Here is a 20,344-nt window from a genome sequence, read left to right as displayed (position 1 = left end):
TGTGTGTAGTATAAATAATGTAAAATGTGCTAAATTCACCATGTTGCCCTTATCATGTGATCTACCAGCATAGCTTCACTGCCAGTGCCATTCACAAATGCTCTCCAGTGGCCTCATGGGATAGAAAGGTGTCCATCATATGCACACTTCAGAATCTCGCCCTAAGTAGTAGACCAGGTACTTTCTTCCTACTCATTTATACTGTGAATTCGGACATACTTCTTTAGTCACATACTGTTTTTTGTGTGTGCCAATTATATGGTATGGAAGTATGCGATTTTGGACGCACCCTTCTTCTTGGTGAACCGATTCAAAAGATTCGAGTTATGATGAATTCAAATTAGGCAGAGAAACTGCAAGGGTTAACGTGCTAGTCGTTTCCTGGTTGGAGGCAAAGGGCGTGTTATTGTCTAGACTCCAGAGGAAGCTGTCAAGCTTCTCTTTCAAAGCAGCATCAGCTCAATCACCTACAACACCTCAGTGTGGGGTGAATGAGAAGCGCACACGGGACAATAACGTCACTGCTCTCTTTGACTGTTGCGCCTTTAATATTGCGTAACGCGCGATGCTGCTATGCGAACGACCAGCTGATGTTTCATAGCTAACGGCGGCCTGATGGAGGGGACGAATGCGGATCTGAAAACATCTTAGCACCGCAGATCGGACACGGAAGGGATCAAGCTATATCCAGACGACATTTCACCAGCGGTTTGCTCTGCAGTGGTAAGGGAAATATAGTTTCATTTCGCACGGCGCCGCGCCTGTGGTGATTGTTGTTTACTCGGCGCGTTTCTCGTGCGAACAAAACAACAAGACTGTCTTTTCCTCGGTTTATTTACAGCGGAACAAGTTTTTTTTTTGCGTGTAAAGGAGTAAACTGAGAGGATGGCAGGCCCTGATTCCCCGCAGCAGGTTGAAGAGAGCGCCGAGCAGATCGATGACGCCGAGCTGGCGTTTCAAGGCATCAACATGCTGCTCAATAATGGCTTCAAAGAAAGCGACGAGCTCTTCAAGAGATACAGGTTGAGATTAATATGAACTATGATTTTATTATTTATATTATAAAATGGGCCTTGTTTGCATTAATGGGAGACAAATTATTTGGCCTCCCTGTCTTTTTTTTTCTATTCATTTTAATATAACCAAAATATTGGACATGCTTCAATAGGCTACAAATGAACACTGATTTTTTCCAGCTATAAACATCATCATCATCATCATCATCATCAATTAAGCAATTCTTTATCCTAAACACTCACACACATACAGGTCCTTCTCAATAAATTAGCATATTGTGATAAAGTTCATTATTTTCCATAATGTAATGATAAAAATTAAACTTTCAGATATTTTAGATTCATTGCACACCAACTAAAATATTTCAGGTCTTTTATTGTTTTAATACTGATGATTTTGGCATACAGCTCATGAAAACCCAAAATTCCTGTCTCAAAAAATTAGCATATCATGAAAAGGTTCTCTAAACGAGCTATTAACCTAATCATCTGAATCAACTAATTAACTCTAAACACCTGCAGAAGATTCCTGAGGCTTTTAAAAACTCCCAACCTGGTTCATTACTCAAAACCACAATCATGGGTAAGACTGCTGACCAGAAGGCCATCATTGACACCCTCAAGCAAGAGGGTAAGACACAGAAAGAAATTTCTGAACGAATAGGCTGTTCCCAGAGTGCTGTATCAAGGCACCTCAGTGGAAAGTCTGTGGGAAGGAAAAAGTGTGGCAAAAAACGCTGCACAACGAGAAGAGGTGACCGGACCCTGAGGAAGATTGTGGAGAAGGACCGATTCCAGACCTTGGGGGACCTGCGGAAGCAGTGGACTGAGTCTGGAGTAGAAACATCCAGAGCCACCGTGCACAGGCGTGTGCAGGAAATGGGCTACAGGTGCCGCATTCCCCAGGTCAAGCCACTTTTGAACCAGAAACAGCGGCAGAAGCGCCTGACCTGGGCTACAGAGAAGCAGCACTGGAATTTTGCGTGTCATTCGGAAATCAAGGTGCCAGAGTCTGAAGGAAGAGTGGGGAGAAGGAAATGCCAAAATTACTGAAGTCCAGTGTCAAGTACCCACAGTCAGTGATGGTCTGGGGTGCCATGTCAGCTGCTGGTGTTGGTCCACTGTGTTTTATCAAGGGCAGGGTCAATGCAGCTAGCTATCAGGAGATTTTGGAGCACTTCATGCTTCCATCTGCTGAAAAGCTTTATGGAGATGAAGATTTCATTTTTCAGCACGACCTGGCACCTGCTCACAGTGCCAAAACCACTGGTAAATGGTTTACTGACCATGGTATTACTGTGCTCAATTGGCCTGCCAACTCTCCTGACCTGAACCCCATAGAGGATCTGTGGGATATTGTGAAGAGAAAGTTGAGAGACGCAAGACCCAACACTCTGGATGAGCTTAAGGCCGCTATCGAAGCATCCTGGGCCTCCATAACACCTCAGCAGTGCCACAGGCTGATTGCCTCCATGCCACGCCGCATTGAATCAGTCATTTCTGCAAAAGGATTCCCGACCAAGTATTGAGTGCATAACTGAACATAATTATTTGAAGGTTGACTTTTTTTGTATTAAAAACACTTTTCTTTTATTGGTCGGATGAAATATGCTAATTTATTGAGATAGGAATTTTGGGTTTTCATGAGCTGTATGCCAAAATCATCAGTATTAAAACAATAAAAGACCTGAAATATTTCAGTTGGTGTGCAATGAATCTAAAATATATGAAAGTTTAATTTTATTCATTACATTATGGAAAATAATGAACTTTATCACAATATGCTAATTTATTGAGAAGGACCTGTATATAAACTTGCATAAAATTAAGTCAAATATATCCCTCCTGGATTCTGTTTTTGTTACCATAATTTGGAACATGTCTCACTTTCTGTACATTAAATAAATACCAAAATTTATAGTCTTTATTTATTGAAAATAAAGACAGAATGGGTAATTGATGCAACTCAGTCAGGACCAAATGGTGGTTTCTACATATTGATAAATGTTTATTTCCCATTAAAAATAAGTCAGGTAACAGGGTTGAATGGTTGTGCTTCTTGAATTAATTAAACTTTAAATATAAAGTGTAAAGTAAATACAAGAGTTATTATAGGTAACTAAAAGTAAAACCATAAAAAAAGTCAAAAAATTATATAGACAAAAAAATTTAATAAAAACTACCAAAATGGACAAATAAACTAATATATATTTAAAAAAAAAATCTGAATTTTAATAAGAGCCATAGTAGTATCTCAATTATAATAAAATAACATTGGTAAATACTTAGAATAGCTTCTTATTACAATGATAAGAATATTAATTCAATATATTGTTAATATTTTTATGATTATAATTGTTGGATACAGTCAAGGTGGAACGATCCAAAATCCCCATATTAAAGGGGATGCTAACTTTTGAACATTGTTAATTTTTGTTCTCACAACAAAAATCATGGGATTTGTACCTCAAATGCTTTTAAAAAATAAGGAGAATGCAGCCAAACCTTCTCGTGAGAACATAGACAACTCTTTGTCAACATCAAATAAATAAAATGATGGGTACATACTAGATGAATGGCTGTTTGCCTGGTTGATGTAGCCCTAGGCATGGGCGCCAACTTGCACAATAACACAGACTGATAATATACACGCATAGAGATGGAAAGATAAAAAGTCACCTTTTTGAGTGGAATAGGGCCTATTTTTTTGTATCTGTTTGACTTGTTGCTGATTTGCGGATGGTTAATGGTAAATCAGATGTTAAACGAATGCATTAAAATTGAAGAAATATGGTACATAATTATTTGTGAAGCCTGAGGGTTTATATATCATACGAAACTGTTACTTAAGACATTCTTAACGATACAGATAATCATGGATATTAGGTTTAATGCTATTAGGAGCTTAGCGCTTTGGCTTTATATGCGGTAATTCCTTGTTTAGTGTGAAATATAATCTTATGAGCAGGGTTACGTATCATTCACAAAGTTCTACACATCCCTGCCACATGTATAAAATGTATATATTTATTCAATATTAATTAATTCATATGAAGTAGTATTCATTTTTGTTTTGCTTTCTGTCACCAAAACAAATGCATTTTACCATGTTTTTTCTTTTTTCTTTTCTTTTTTCTGGAATGTGTTTTTTAAGAGGCTAAACTTGTTAGTGTGTTTCATCACCTAAGGTTTGCGATTATCCCATGATTCCTTATTTTGTCTGCAGGACCCACAGTCCTCTGATGAGCTTTGGTGCCAGTTTTGTCAGTTTTTTGGTAAGTGAACTCCATTAAAAGACTTTTAGGGGCTATTTACACGACACCGTTTTCAACTAAAAATGTGAAACTTTTTATGCGTTTTGTCCATTAATTTACACGACAACTGCGTTTTGGGGGCCTGAAGATGCAAACTTTTGAAAACGGGTTTCAAAGTGCACGTTTGTGAAAACGATACCGGTATTGTCTCCATTTAAACTACAAAACGTGAATTTGTGAAAACGGTGACATCAAATGTGCATGGGTATTACGTGTTCAGTCTATTGGCGAGTAGCGTTTCTTTACAAAGTGACATCGCCACCTACTGGCCTGGCATGAATAATACAGCATTTTTGCATTTTTTTGCCTGGGGGGGATCATTTCGACAATTTTGTCGTCTGTCCGTGAAAAAAAAAAAAAAATTGGAAAAACTTTTCCATTTTTAGTACATCGTTGTCCTGTAAACGTACCCTTAGTTAGTACTTCCAGGACGCTTGGCAAAGAATTGGCTGAAAGTAATGCTAGCAACTCGGCAGTTTGTGAAACTCCTTTTCGGGTTTGAACCTCAAGCTCATACTTGCCCAGAACATTAGCCACTAAGCTAGTTTTACCGCTAACCCTGTATGCATTGGGGCAAGTAGCCAACTGTTTAACAAAGCATGCTGAGAAAAACAGAATAGCTGTAGTGGTAACATTAGCTGGACAGCCCAAGGTCGTTTTCTTGTCTAATTAGTTTGACATCAGCCCATCATTCCTAGTCCATCTCTGTTATATGACACAGTCAGCAAATGCTCTCATTCATACTCCAACCGCGGTGCTGTTTCCTGCAGCGCTGCTCTTGTTTCATTCTGGCCATTAATAGGAGAGAGAGGACAGGAAGTGAAAACCTGGCAAGGAAATAAGACTATGTTCAGAATTATTTATTTTTTTATTTTATTTTATTCAACATTTATTTCATATCAGATATTTTATTTCTTTGAAGTGAAATATTTTTATTTATTTAAAGGGGTCATATAATGGTACATGCACTTTTACAAGTTGATTGTACTGAAATGTGTGTTGGCAGTGCCTGTACACAACCATCATAAAATGATAAAAATCCATCCAGTGTTTTTTTTTTAAATCTCCTTATATGTTTTCCCCCGTCTCAAATCAAGCCGACCCTCCCACGATTGTTGATTGACAGCAGCGTTTCAACACAGACCCGCCCTCGCTCGTGAGCGAGCTGTCAATCATAGTCCGCACGGACCGGCGCGGTCATTGTTGATACGCTGGAGCACTGTCTATGAGCAGAATGCGTCTAAGCGATTGTGGTGTTCTGTTCTTGGGTGTAATAAGGAACACAGCAGTCATTTTGATGTTCCTAAATCCGAACCGCTGAAGACGCAGTGGCTGAGTTTTGTTTTCGAAGGGAATATTCCCCACGATCAACGTCAATGCTTTCATGTTTGCGCGAATCATTTCACACACCAGACTGCTTTACAAACGAGGCTCAGTACAAAGCTGGTTTTGCTAAGAAGCTGCTCCTGAAAAAAGGATCGGTACCAACTATTCGTGTTCCTGCTGCACCTCCAGAAGAAGAAGTGAGTGTAACGTTTTATTAACCTTTATATTAATATTTATATTAATCTTTGCAAATCGCTAGCACGCTTCACGATTAATGCGGCTAAGGTTTACACTCAGAGTACATTACGGCATGTTTTCTATGTACGACGTTCTCAATATAATTCATAATCCCACGTTTATAATGAACAACGCGTTATGGTTATTGTGTTATTATTACAAACGGTGTACGCACAGAACAGAGGGGCGGGGTGAGCAAAGCTCATTATCATTTAAAGAATGAAAACAGAGCTGTTTTTGACCAGGTAAAATGATTTAATTTTTAATTAAAGTATATTACAAACTTTTAATTTAGACCCTAAAGAATCATATTGGCTTGTACAAAAATGGCATTATATGACCCCTTTAAGGACTATATAGGACTGTAGCAATGTTTTTTTAATTAATCTGTTTCATAAGATATTGTTTTTCCCGAAGTGATTTTATAGGAGAACAGCAAATATTGTTTTTTTTATTTGAATCTACATTTTTATAGGATATTTTTCCCTGAAATGAAATTATTTTATTATTTTGTTTTGTGTGAGAATAGCATGTAAAAATGTTTTTATTTTATTCTACATTTGTAGATATTTTTAAGGGAAATTGTATTTTTATTCATATATTTATTTATTTTATAGGAGTAGAGCAAATAATTGTTTGAAATTTTATTCTATATTTTTATAGGATATTAAATCCCTGAAGTGAATTTTTTATTCTGTTGTTTTTATTTGATGGGAGAGTAGCAAATAAGTGTTTTATTTTCTTGAAGTGATTTTTTTTTTCCTTCTTTTTTTTCTTTTCTTTTTTTTTCTAGGAATAGCAAATATTGTTTTTTAATTTAATTTAGATTTTTTTTATAGTAAAATATATATATATTTTTATTCAAATTGTTATTTTATTTTGTATGAGAATAGCAAATAAACATTCTGTTTGTATAGGATATTTTTAAAGGATTTTTCTTTTTTTTGAGCATAGCACATTGTTTTCAATTTTATTAATTTTATTTTTGCTTTCATAGGATATCTTTCCTGAAGGATATTCTATTCTATTCTATTCTATTCTATTCTATTCTATTCTATTCTATTCTATTCTATTCTATTCTATTCTATTCTATTCTATTCTATTGCAGTGCCCTTAATGTAATGATGGTAATGTGTGGAATATATGGGAATAGAACACTATACTTTACAGTTTACATTGCCTGCATGGAATACCCAAAAGGCTAAATGTTTATTGTTGTTTAATGCATACTGTTTCACATTCTATTGTTTAAAAAGGTAGTAGGCCAGTGTTTTCTGTGCAGTGTCCAGTATACAGTACAAACGAAGCATGAGTTTCTCCTCAAGAGTTTAGGAACAGACCTTGTCACAACCTCTTATGTCAAGGCTGGTGCCTCAGGTTGTGAATTGTGATTTTGTCATTATGATGTCACTTTTGACCGGTAGTGCACGTCACAATACGGGAAAAAAAGGATCTGTCACGGCTTCCGTTCCACCAAGACTTTAAGAAAAAGCCCTTTGTTGGGACTGTCTGTTCTGTATTTTCAAATGACCTCCGACAATGATATTACCATTTTTGTCATGTTTTAACAAGGTCTTCCTGTTATGGAAAGTAACGGTATAACTGTTGAGGGGCGTGTACAGATTTTGGTGTCCTCAATCTTCTCATTTAGATTTATTTAAAAATTTGTGATGCATCTGTTCTTCCATTTTTAGTGTCATTTTCTTTCTGAAGATGAAAGAGGTTTAAGTTGGTTCTTGTAAAGAGTTATGTTAGTCTTTGAGTTTGATAACTTGTGTTTTAGTATGATTCATTCTTTCCAGATATAGCTATTCAGGTCATCTGGTCAAAATTATTGCAACAAATATTGTTTTTTCCAACATTGTGCAGCCCTAATATTCGTATGATCATAGAACGCCATGATGACATTCGAGGAGGAAAAAATGCAGATGGCCAGCGATGACCTGAGGACTACTGAAAAGCTCTGCGAGAGCGACAACACTGGCGTCATCGAGACCATCCGCAACAAAATCAAGAAGAGCGTGAGTTTGTTTGTTTTTGAGTGTGTGGCAGCAGGAGCGGATGGAATGCAGATTCCTCACATTAAAATTCTTCACATTTTCGTGCTTTTTATCTCTGTGCCAGATGGACTCGCAGAGATCAGTGGCTATTGTGGATCGTCTTCAGAGGCAGATCATCGTGGCTGACTGCCAGGTTTATCTCGCCGTGCTGTCCTTCGTCAAACAGGAACTCTCAGGTGGATTCCGCATGTTTAAGTTTTACATTTGAAAAACCAGCTTGAAATGTAATTTGCATGCCAACATGTAGAGTTGTTTTTGGGGGGAGTTATGAACAAACTTGAAATATTAGAGAGTATAGAAGTGCAGATGTGTGTCCCGTTATATTTTTTTAAACCGTAGAACATTTTAAAAGTGATTTATTTTTATTTTTTTTATATTTGAAAATTATTTATAATCATTAATAATACTCATAATAATTATTATTGAGATATGAATACTAAGATTATTATAATAGAAAATAACTTTTAAAAAAAAATTACTTTAAGTGTGCACAGATTTGGATTATTAAAAACAATTCAGCATGTCACCAAAATATTAGAAGGCTCAATCATGCAATTATTATTATTTTATTTTATTGTACATAATTTAATTTCCTTAATTTTACATTTTTTACATGGGGAAAATAATATTAAGAAAATATATTTTTATTTCCTTTTACATTTTTTTTTAAATTAATTTAACTATACACAGATTAACATTATTAAAAATGATTCAGCTTGTCACCAGCAATATTTAAAAGGCTTAAAGGGATACTCCACTTTTTTTGGAAATAGGCTCATTTTACAACTCCCCAGAGTTAAACAGTTGAGTTTTACCGTTTTCGAATCCATTCAGCCGATCTCCGGGTCTGGCAGTAGGGTGACCACCCGTCCCGCGTAGCGCGTGCGCGCACAGCGTTTGAAGCCCAATTCACGCGTCACGCAAATTGAGACCGTGTCACGCATAATCTATGCTTGCTCAAAAAAACAGTTGGTCGCTCTATATACTCGAGCCCCAAGCAGACAAACGAACATTACTTGACATTTCAGCACGCTATTGTTGCCACACAAACCCCTCAGTTGAACTGCTGACTAGGTTGTTGTCAACTTTTTCGTTGTTGTCATGACAGCGCACGCACGCGCATACCAGACACACTGGGAAGGAAGGAACTTTTAGATGCGCGCTTTCCAATTCGAAAAATTCGAGAAAGAGACTGTCTGAGAGGCAACGCCATCATCAATTAAAAAGAGAAGGTGTGAGTACAAGAAACAAGAATGGGGAAATGAATATTTGTGGCTGAAAGGTGTTGAGGGGATACCGAGAGGGCTTTTTGTGACCTTTGCAAAACGTCCTTCTCAATCGGACATGGAGGGAGGGGAATACGAAGTCAATCGTATTTTTTTTTTAAATACTTTTTTTTAACTGTTCCTGTGGTGTTGAGCAACTACAATTCCTGTTAATCCTATACATTTATATTATAATTTATTAATTTATTTAAAGTAAATAAATTGTAATGAAAAATAAATTAAATAGTAAATCTTAAGTGGAAGTTCATCTGTCAATTCATTGAATGTTCAAAATATTATGAGTCTTTATTTAGAAAAAAAATACACATTGGTTGGCCTATTCATGAGCATACATCAAAAATTACACGTTTAGGAGAATAGGGCATTATTAATATTATGCAAGGTGGTATGTGCTAGAAATGGGTAAACCACTATCAGTGAGTCTGCCAGTGGGGCACCGCCGCGCCAGGCAGTGTCCCACATTGTCCCTCAGAAACATACCCCTTGTCCCCCCTTGGGCTTATTAGCAGGTGGTCACCCTATCTGGCGGTACCACTTTTAGCATAGCTTAGCATAGATCATTGAATCGGACAAGACCATTAGCATCTCTCTCAAAAAAAATGACCAAAGAGTTTCGATATTTTTCCTATTTAAAACTTGACTCTACTGTAGTTAAGCTATGCTAAAAAGTGGTACCGCCAGACCCGGAGATCGGCTGAATGGATTCGAAAACGGTAAAACTCAACTGTTTAACTCTGGGGGAGTTGTAAAATGAGCCTATTTCCAAAAAAAGTGGAGTATCCCTTTAATAATCCTGTAGAACATTGAGTTTTAGAGTTGTACAGACATTTTCTTTAATTTAACGTCGTTATGACCTGTCGCCCATCAGCATACATCAAAGGAGGCTGGATCCTCCGTAAGGCCTGGAAAATGTACAACAAATGCTACAGCGACATCAGCCAACTGCAGGAAGCCTGCCGGAGACGGTCCTCTGATCAGGAGGGGGCGCTGGCCTCTGATCAGGCCAACCAAAACACATCAACTGAGAGTGGCGGCCGGGTAACAGAAGAGGTTCTGGATCGCCTGAAGGGTTCGGTCAGCTTTGGCTATGGGCTCTTTCACTTGTGTATTTCGATGGTGCCTCCACACCTGCTCAAAATCGTCAACCTGCTGGGCTTCCCTGGAGACCGTCACCAAGGTCTTGCCTCCTTAGCATACGCCAGCGAGAGCAAAGATATGAAAGCACCACTCGCCACGTAAGCAAACACATTTTTCACTTTTGACGTGATTTTATGCTTGGTTATTAGCATTTGTGGAAATGTTTTGCGCTTGTATGGCAGCATAAAATCCCTCGTCCTTGATGTGCTGTGCTGTGCAGTGAAGTGTATTCATGAGCACATGCTGGCATACCGCTGAACTGGTTTCACACTGGGGTTACATAATTGATGGCATCTGAAAGGTCAATTAGAGATAAAGGGCATTAGAGGGTAAGGTCATCTGAGCATGTGCAAGCAAATGCCAGCACAGACTCATCTACTCATTACTACTGAACATAAGTATGGCTTTTTTGAAGAATTGAACAGGAAAACTGAACATTAAAAAATGTATCAAGTCAGTTATCAACAGACTTTTAAAATGGGTGAAAAAAACCCCATAGACTTACAGATCTTCCATAAAGTCGATCGTAAAGCACCACCATCCATAACACCTTAGTAATGGCCTAGCAACCACCCAGAACATCCTAGCAACTGCCTAGCAACCACCCAGAAAAATCTAGCTACCACATAGCAACATCCTTGTAACCATCCATAACACCCTAGCATAATGACAGTGAGACTATCCATATCACCTTATTCACTTAGCCTATCAACTACCCAGAACACCCTAACAAGCACATAGCAACGCCCTGGCAACCATCCACAACACCCTAGCATTATTAGTAGCAAGACCATCCATAACACCTTATTAACCACCTAGCAACAGCCTAGCAACCACATAGAACACCCTAGAAATGGCTTAAAAACCTCCCAGAACAATCTAGCTACCACATAGCGACGCCCTGGCAACCATCCACAACACACTTGCATTATTAGTAGCAAGACCATCCATAACACCTTATTAACCACCTAGCAACAGCCTAGCAACCACATAGAACACCCTAGAAATGGATTAAAAACCTCCCAGAACAATCTAGCTACCACATAGCGACACCCTGGCAACCATCCACAACACACTTGCGTTATTAGTAGCAAGACCATCCATAACACCTTATTAACCACCTAGCAACAGCCTAGCAACCACATAGAACACCCTAGAAATGGCTTAAAAACCTCCCAGAACAATCTAGCTACCACATAGCGACGCCCTGGCAACCATCCACAACACCCTAGCATTATTAGTAGCAAGACCATCCATAACACCTTATTAACCACCTAGCAACAGCCTAGCAACCACATAGAACACCCTAGAAATGGCTTAAAAACCTCCCAGAACAATCTAGCTACCACATAGCGACGCCCTGGCAACCATCCACAACACCCTAGCATTATTAGTAGCAAGACCATCCATAACACCTTATTAACCACCTAGCAACAGCCTAGCAACCACATAGAACACCCTAGAAATGGCTTAAAAACCTCCCAGAACAATCTAGCTACCACATAGCGACGCCCTGGCAACCATCCACAACACACTTGCATTATTAGTAGCAAGACCATCCATAACACCTTATTAACCACCTAGCAACAGCCTAGCAACCACATAGAACACCCTAGAAATGGCTTAAAAACCTCCCAGAACAATCTAGCTACCACATAGCGACGCCCTGGCAACCATCCACAACACCCTAGCATTATTAGTAGCAAGACCATCCATAACACCTTATTAACCACCTAGCAACAGCCTAGCAACCACATAGAACACCCTAGAAATGGCTTAAAAACCTCCCAGAACAATCTAGCTACCACATAGCGACGCCCTGGCAACCATCCACAACACACTTGCATTATTAGTAGCAAGACCATCCATAACACCTTATTAACCACCTAGCAACAGCCTAGCAACCACATAGAACACCCTAGAAATGGCTTAAAAACCTCCCAGAACAATCTAGCTACCACATAGCGACGCCCTGGCAACCATCCACAACACCCTAGCATTATTAGTAGCAAGACCATCCATAACACCTTATTAACCACCTAGCAACAGCCTAGCAACCACATAGAACACCCTAGAAATGGCTTAAAAACCTCCCAGAACAATCTAGCTACCACATAGCGACGCCCTGGCAACCATCCACAACACCCTAGCATTATTAGTAGCAAGACCATCCATAACACCTTATTAACCACCTAGCAACAGCCTAGCAACCACATAGAACACCCTAGAAATGGCTTAAAAACCTCCCAGAACAATCTAGCTACCACATAGCGACGCCCTGGCAACCATCCACAACACACTTGCATTATTAGTAGCAAGACCATCCATAACACCTTATTAACCACCTAGCAACCTCCCAGAACAATCTAGCTTCCTCAAAGCAATGCACTGGCAACCCGTTTTTCTAACACCCTAGAAATATGGCAATTCGTACCGTAAAATTTTCATACAATCGAAGAAACTAGTTAATTTTTTTTTTTTTTTTTTAGAGTTTAGATTTAATTCCTGAACTATTAACTACATTGAACTGAATTGCTCTTAAGCCTTTTTTCTTTTCTCTGAGATGCATTATTCTCGGTTGTTGTTCATGGCCAGGGGCTGACAGATTGCGGAGCAGCTCTAATAATAGAGATGAATTTAAGCATACTTAATCCAACCTGGGACAAACCCTCCCAAATTGCTCTTCAGATGCTGCTTTTTTCGAATCGACGTCGCTGTAGTATTTGTGCAGTTTGTTCAAACCAAATATATTAGCAAACACAACTAATAAACATCTAAACTGTGTTGTTATATATACTTTCACTTTTTTTCTCATGTTATCTCTCTCAGTTTGGCTCTCTTGTGGTACCACACCGTAGTGCAGCCCTTCTTTGCCCTGGACGGCTCTGATTCGCAGGCGGGGCTCTTGGAGGCTAAAGCCATTCTGCAGAAGAAGGCAATGGTCTACCCAAACTCCTCTCTCTTCATCTTCTTCAGGGGACGTGTGCAGAGATTAGAGGTGGGCATTTAGGGCTTTCGCATCACTGTTTCATAAGAGCAGGTGCTTGATAATCCATTGACATGATCAAATAATTGAAATAATGGTGCGGTTTATTCTTCCAGGATATTTAATTACTATGCAACCACCGCAATTACTTTCTTTTAGTGGCTGTGTTTGATGCAGTGGAAGGCATCCAAAGCCAACCATTAATATTAAACTTCTCGAATACAAAGAGAAAAACTAAATTCTATTGATACAAGATGATGCGGTGTTTCATGTGTCACAAGTTAAATCAGGGCACAGGAACATGGTCTAAAAAATGAGAAGAAAATCTAGTAAAAGGAAATCAATTTAAATAAATATATAATGTGTGTGTGTGTGTGTGTACATGCATACAAACAGACAGACACACACACACACACATACATATATATAAATAAATATATACATACACAACTTTTATGATAGATGCAATTAATCGATTTGATACTATATGTATCTTTTTCTTTTCTTTTTCAGTGCCAAATCAACAGTGCGCTGGCATCATTTCAGGATGCTCTGGAGTTCGCCTCAGACCAAAGAGAGATTCAACACGTGTGCCTCTATGAAATAGGTACAAATTCGTAGTTGTCTTACTTTTTAGATGGAACAGAATCGGTGCTTGGAAAGTATAGTCGTTTAAATAAATAATATGATTGAATTTCGAACTGCCATTTTAGAAAAAAATATGCATTTAGAAAAACATATGCACTTAATCGTATGTACAAAGTTTCCGACCAATTAATATTTCAGTTTTTCATGCATCATTCCATTTGCAGGCTGGTGCAGCATGATAGAGATGAACTTTGAAGATGCCTTCAGGTCTTTTGAGCGACTGAAGAATGAATCCCGATGGTCGCAGTGTTACTATGCTTACCTCACTGGAGGTCAGATTATGTTCTCTGTCAAACTCTCTCAAACGTCTCTTTAAAATAACCGTTTTAACGAAAGCTTTTACGTCTCAACCCAAAGTGTGTCAGGGGGCTTCTGGTGATCTAGAGGGAGCCAAAGCTGTTTTTCGAGATGTCCAGAAGCTTTTTAAACGCAAGAACAATCAGATTGAGCAGTTTGCACTGAAAAGAGTGAGTTATTTTCTATTATATCAAGCCTTTTTCCAACAATTTATTAATTATAATATTTTTTTAATAAAGTTATTATAAGTGTAAACATTTTTTTATATATAAACTCAAACTCATAATTACTATAATTTACTACAAATTATATATATATAAAATTGTACTTAGTGCAATTTATAATTTACAAATAATTATATTAATATGAAATTAATTATGCTAAGCTTATGTAAATATATTGAATGTATGAACCATTTTTACTTGCGTGTTGATCTATTTGTTTATTATATAGTATTTTCTAGTAATTAATTTATATATATATATATATATATATATAAAATATATTTATGTATATATATATATACATGTATGCATGTATGCATGTATGTATGTATGTATGTACTATTTTTTACAATCATAGTTATTTAGAATTTTTTACTCATAACTAATTATTTTTCTATTAATTATTATGCAAGTATTTTATATTCATTTTTATTTATTTTTATTTTATTATTAGTTATTTCTAAACCTTTTCTTCTACTTTTTGTCCCACTAGGCAGAGAAACTGAGGAAAGTCCCCCTTACTCGAGAGCTTTGCATTCTGGGTATTGTGGAGGTGCTATACTTATGGAAAGCTCTTCCAAACTGCTCTTCCTCCAAACTCCAGCTTATGAACCAAGGTAAAGAGAACCGTGACTTAAAGCGAGATGCAATGCATCCTGTCAGTCAGCTCTGAGCGCCTCTCTTCCCTCATTATAACACTGATCTTGATGCTGTATTCAGTGCTACAGGGGCTGGATGACCCCTCAAGCCTGGGACTAAAACACCTGCTGCTTGGTGCTATTCAGAAATGTCTTGGAAATATTAAAGATGCTGTTCAGGTTTGTTCAGTCACATCAGGTTTGTTCAGTCACATCAGGTTTGTTCAGTTACATCAGGTTTGTTCAGTCACATCAGGTTTGTTGTTACTCGTTGTGCATGCAAACTAAGGTCATTTACCTATACATGTCTTAAAGGTACAGTAACAGAACAGACATATTTGATGCTGAGGATCAATGAGAGGGAGGAAAATGTCTTAAAATAGTTTCCTAGTACCCAAAAACAGTTTACAAATAGATTTCAGGGGACAAATGTTACAAAATGCAGAAGATGGCAAGCTTAAAAAATGTTTGGAATGATCTGGCACAGGTTTAATCTTGTTTATCCGCTCACATAGAGTGCTTAATACTGATTTGGTTTGATTTTGTTCGTAGTCGTTCCAGCTGGCAGCACAGGATGAATACGGCCGTCTGAATAACAGTTATGTGCAGCCATATTCCTGCTATGAGCTGGGCTGTGTGTTACTGGCTAAACCTGAGGTAAATGACATTCAGAATCAATTTATTCTCAGTTTGTAGGCACTATATTTAAGTATTTCTGCATCTCTCAGTTTACAGTAGACTTTATTTTAACCTTGACACTCTTTACGTGCAATCAGAAGTGTCTTTTAGAAACATTTGAGTGGTATTATTTAAAAAATCACACCAAAACCACATGAATCTCATGGTGTGGTTCTTGTATGTTCTTTATTAACCAGCTAGAATTATTCATTAAGAAATGATGATGATAATAATAATATATTTATATAAATTTATATAATTAATTTATTAATTAATAATATATAATAATAATAATAATAATAATAAAAAATGAATTTATAATATAATTGTTTCTATTTCTATATCAGCATTTTTCTATCTGAAACATGCTACCAATATGATAATATGTTCTAGCAAAACTCTAGCAACCATCTGGTACAACCTAGTAACCATACAATTCCTACTGAAAACCTTCAAACCGAGGTATCGGTCTATCCCTACCGAAAACATTTAAACCTATATTGATACATCCCTACTGAAAACCTTTAAACAGATATTGATACTGGTATTGGTATTGGTACATCCCTACTGAAAACCTTTAAACCGATATTGATACATCCCTACTGAAAACATTTAAACCGATATCGATACTGGTATTGGTAGATCCCTACTGAAAACCTTTAAACCGATATTGATACATCCCTACTGAAAACCTTCTGAAAACCTTTAAACTGAAATCGATATTGGTATTTGTGCATCCCTACTGAAAACATTTAAACCGATATTGATTCATCCCTACTGAAAACCTTTAAACCAATATTGATACATCCCTACTGAAAACCTTCTGAAAACCTTTAAACTGATATCGATATTGGTATTTGTGCATCCCTACTGAAAACATTTAAACCGATATTGATTCATCCCTACTGAAAACCTTTAAACCAATATTGATACATCCCTACTGAAAACCTTCTGAAAACCTTTAAACTGATATCGATATTGGTATTTGTGCATCCCTACTGAAAACATTTAAACCGATATTGATTCATCCCTACTGTAAACCTTTAAACCGATATTGATACATCCCTACTGTAAACCTTTAAACCGATATTGATTCATCCCTACTGTAAACCTTTAAACCGATATTGATACATCCCTACTGTAAACCTTTAAACCGATATTGATACATCCCTACTGTAAACCTTTAAACCGATATTGATACATCCCTACTGAAAACCTTCTGAAAACCTTTAAACTGATATCGATATTGGTATTTGTGCATCCCTACTGAAAACATTTAAACCGATATTGATTCATCCCTACTGAAAACCTTTAAACCAATATTGATACATCCCTACTGAAAGCCTTCTGAAAACCTTTAAACAGATATCGATACTGGTATTGGTATTTGTGCATCCCTACTGAAAACCTTTAAACAGATATTGATACTGGTATTGGTATCGGTAGATCCCTACTGAAAACCTTTAAACCGATATTGATACATCCCTACTGAAAACCTTCTGAAAATCTTTAAACTGATATCGATATTTGTATTGGTATTTGTGCATCCCTACTGAAAACATTTAAACCGATATTGATACATCCCTACTGAAAACATTTAAACCGATATCGATACTGGTATTGGTATCGGTAGATCCCTACTGAAAACCTTTAAACCGATATTGATACATCCCTATTGAAAACCTTCTGAAAACCTTTAAACCGGTATTGATACTGATATCGGTATCGGTGCATCCCTTTTGGAAACCTTTAAACTTTAGTCTTTTAAAACCACTTTAGACTTTCTGGTCTGTCTTTCTCGAGCCAACATCTAAGTTTGTCCTGATTAAATTTTACCTAGGTTTTTATTTTATTTTATAACCGCTCTAACATGAATGAATCTCATGATGTGTCTCTTGTATATTCTTTATTAACCAGCTAGAAGTTTAATAAAATATAGTCGGGATTGATATTATGCATTTGTGATTTATATTATGAAATATATCTTTTCTGAATATACTTACTATTGTTTTTTCGCCCTAAGACTCTGAGTAAAGGAAGATCATTACTGCTTCAGGCCAAGGTAAGTCCATGACTGTCTGCGATTTTAGTATCTTGAATACATCAGTAAATTGAGATTAAATGGTGACTACCTTTGCTTGCAGGAGAACTACACCGGGTACGACTTTGAGAACAGACTGCATGTCCGTATCCATTCTGCCCTCGCTTCCATAAAGGAAGTGGTCCCTCACTGACCCAGTCCGACCTCCAAGTGCACCGTACTTTGACCACTCCTGTCCAGCACTTTTCGAACCGAAAGCCATTTAAAGTAATGCTTTTCTGGAGGGAGAAACCAAAAGTCAGTGGACTTCAGCTGACAGAGGACGTGTTCGCCAATATTTTTCCGCCTAGTATTGAATCACTGTTGATGTAGCTGTTAATCCCAATGATATTGAATTTTCACGTTCACATTTACACCCACATCATAGTACAGATACACAGATTTTGTGTGTTCAGGATTGATCGGAAGTGCAGAAAAACGTAACTCACAAAGAAACACGATAAATTGAGTAGACCAGCTGGTTAGATCCTTTCCCATAGCTTGGGCTATCATACAAAATACATTAGCATGGGATAGAACATAGATAACATTAACACATAAAATTAAAAATGTATTGTGTAACGCTTTAACCCTTTAATAAATAAGAGTATCCAACCTTACCTATATGTCAAATCAAGATTGTATGCACCATTATGAAGTCAAGTGATCGACCGATATGAGACTGAAATGGCCAGTGCTCTGATTTTACTAAAATGTGTAATTATGTTAATTTATTATTATTTTTGAGCCCAATTTTTGTAAAATCTAAAAATTGATTTTACATTATTTTACTCAAAAATTTGTAATAATGAATTATTTATTTGTTTATTTTTTCTACCAGTCAAGTTTTTTTTTTTTTTTTTTTTTTTAAAGAATGTTCATCAAGGCTGCATTTGATAAAAAAAATACAGTAAAAACATTAATATTGTGAAATATTACAATTGAAAATAACTGTTTTCTATTTGAATCAATTTAAAAATATAATTTATTTCTGAGATGCAAAGCTGAATTTTCAGCATTATTACTATCCGCATCTTCAGTTTCACTTGATCCTTCAAAAATCATTCTAATAAGCTGATTTGCTGCTCAAGAAACATTTCGTGTCATTTATTATTAAAAAAATTTTTTTTCTTCCAAGCATGCCAAAATGTCAAATATTGGTTGTTGAATAGGTCTGGCATTTATAGCGGTTTGTCACTAGTCTAGTCTACTCACTAGTCTACTTTTACAGGTTAAAATGCATTACATTCAAAGTTGGCTGTTTTCATTGTATTTATTGCAAAGTTTTAACACTAGGGTTGACGATTACAAAGGGGTCACAAGGTCTAAAGTACGTCAGGGTTCCTCTGGTGATGCTAGAACATAAATTTGACTAATTTCATCTCATCTGTACCTCTGTGTATTAAGTTTGAGAACAGCAGCATCTTTGCCATAACTTTCGATCTCTTGTCCTCTGCTGGACAGCAGACATTTTCTGAAGTGAAAACCATGCACAACTACCTACCGGTCTTCCTCTGGGCCAGAGGAGGTCATTTCATTTTGGACCTTGGTTTTGACAAACTGTATGTTGTATTTGGGTTTTTGTGCCAGATGTTCTGTAATAATATTCTTGGCCCAAGCTTATTTTTTGTAGACTTTTAACAGCACATCAGTATCTCCTTTTGATGATGTCGCCTCTAAATAACTTGAAATAATTTTGAGTGTGTATATATTGTGAAATTGTTGTGAAATTTGCACCACCTTATTTTCTTGGCCCCATAGATGTAATATGTCTGTCCCTTCAGTGGACTTAATTCACTACTGTACATGATTCTCTATGGAAAAATCCCCTCTGGTCTCTCTCTCAGTAACTCGATCTGAAGCTCAAAATATGTCTTCACTGTGAAATGTGTCAATATTGGATGTTCAGGGTATTTATACCTTGTGAGGACAAAATAATTAGGAAATTTCAATAATAAATAACGAAACTTGCCATCAAACACTGTACATGAGTTCATGTGTGTTTATTGACTTATGATGCTTGAGACAGGAGTTTGCAGAGCTCAAATGGTAAGTTCTATTCCAATTCTATTTTCCTGGAACTTTTTTTTTTTGTTGTTAGCTATTAATTAGACGCCTTTACTGATGCATTAGTAAAAAAAACATAAATACAATAAGGATCTGAATAATCTTATGTCTTTTCCCAAAATGAATCGCTACTCTTTAAAAATGAATCGCTACTTTAAAAAATGAATCACTACTTTTTCAAATTGAATTGCTACTTTCTCAAAATGAATCGCTACTTTTTCCAAAATGAATCGCTACTTTTTAGAAATGAATCGCTTCTTTATTCAAAATGAATCGCTACTTTTTCCAAAATGAATCGCTTCTTTTTCTATTTATTCATATATTCAAAACTGTTGGCTACTTCCATCCGA

The 20,344-nt window shown here is 36.8% G+C and overlaps 1 protein-coding gene across 3 annotated transcripts; it reads left to right on the top strand.

Annotated features, from left to right (window-relative positions):
* Positions 1 to 357: 357 nt before the first annotated feature.
* Positions 358 to 18,546, top strand: ttc39c (tetratricopeptide repeat domain 39C). 3 transcript variants are annotated; one of them, XM_084417940.1, is made up of 15 exons: positions 358 to 723; positions 842 to 1,022; positions 4,243 to 4,291; positions 7,786 to 7,914; positions 8,018 to 8,129; positions 10,108 to 10,474; positions 13,206 to 13,374; positions 13,876 to 13,969; positions 14,175 to 14,282; positions 14,368 to 14,477; positions 15,025 to 15,148; positions 15,252 to 15,349; positions 15,722 to 15,826; positions 17,871 to 17,909; positions 17,992 to 18,546. In XM_084417940.1, the coding sequence occupies exons 2-15, from the start codon at positions 886 to 888 to the stop codon at positions 18,079 to 18,081; spliced, it is 1,731 nt and encodes a 576-aa protein (XP_084274066.1). In that variant the 5' UTR covers positions 358 to 723; positions 842 to 885; the 3' UTR covers positions 18,082 to 18,546. The 3 variants fall into 3 exon arrangements, with proteins under 3 accessions (XP_084274066.1, XP_084274068.1, XP_084274067.1); XM_084417941.1 differs by having other exon boundaries at positions 440 to 723; positions 871 to 1,022; XM_084417942.1 differs by lacking the exons at positions 15,722 to 15,826; positions 17,871 to 17,909; positions 17,992 to 18,546 and adding an exon at positions 15,426 to 15,593 and having other exon boundaries at positions 413 to 723; positions 15,252 to 15,368.
* Positions 18,547 to 20,344: the final 1,798 nt, after the last annotated feature.

The sequence above is a fragment of the Rutilus rutilus genome (assembly GCF_951802725.1).
Source record: "Rutilus rutilus genome assembly, chromosome: 8".
NCBI lineage: Eukaryota > Metazoa > Chordata > Actinopteri > Cypriniformes > Leuciscidae > Rutilus > Rutilus rutilus.
This window is presented reverse-complemented; position numbering and strand designations above follow the sequence as displayed.

Bases quoted from the DNA above. Each gene is read 5' to 3' on its own strand.
- ttc39c (XM_084417940.1), top strand. From the start codon at position 886: ATGGCAGGCCCTGATTCCCCGCAGCAGGTTGAAGAGAGCGCCGAGCAG. The intron at 1,023-4,242 runs GTTGAGATTAAT...TTTTGTCTGCAG, and splicing joins GAGCTCTTCAAGAGATACAG to GACCCACAGTCCTCTGATGA. The intron at 4,292-7,785 runs GTAAGTGAACTC...GTATGATCATAG, and splicing joins CCAGTTTTGTCAGTTTTTTG to AACGCCATGATGACATTCGA.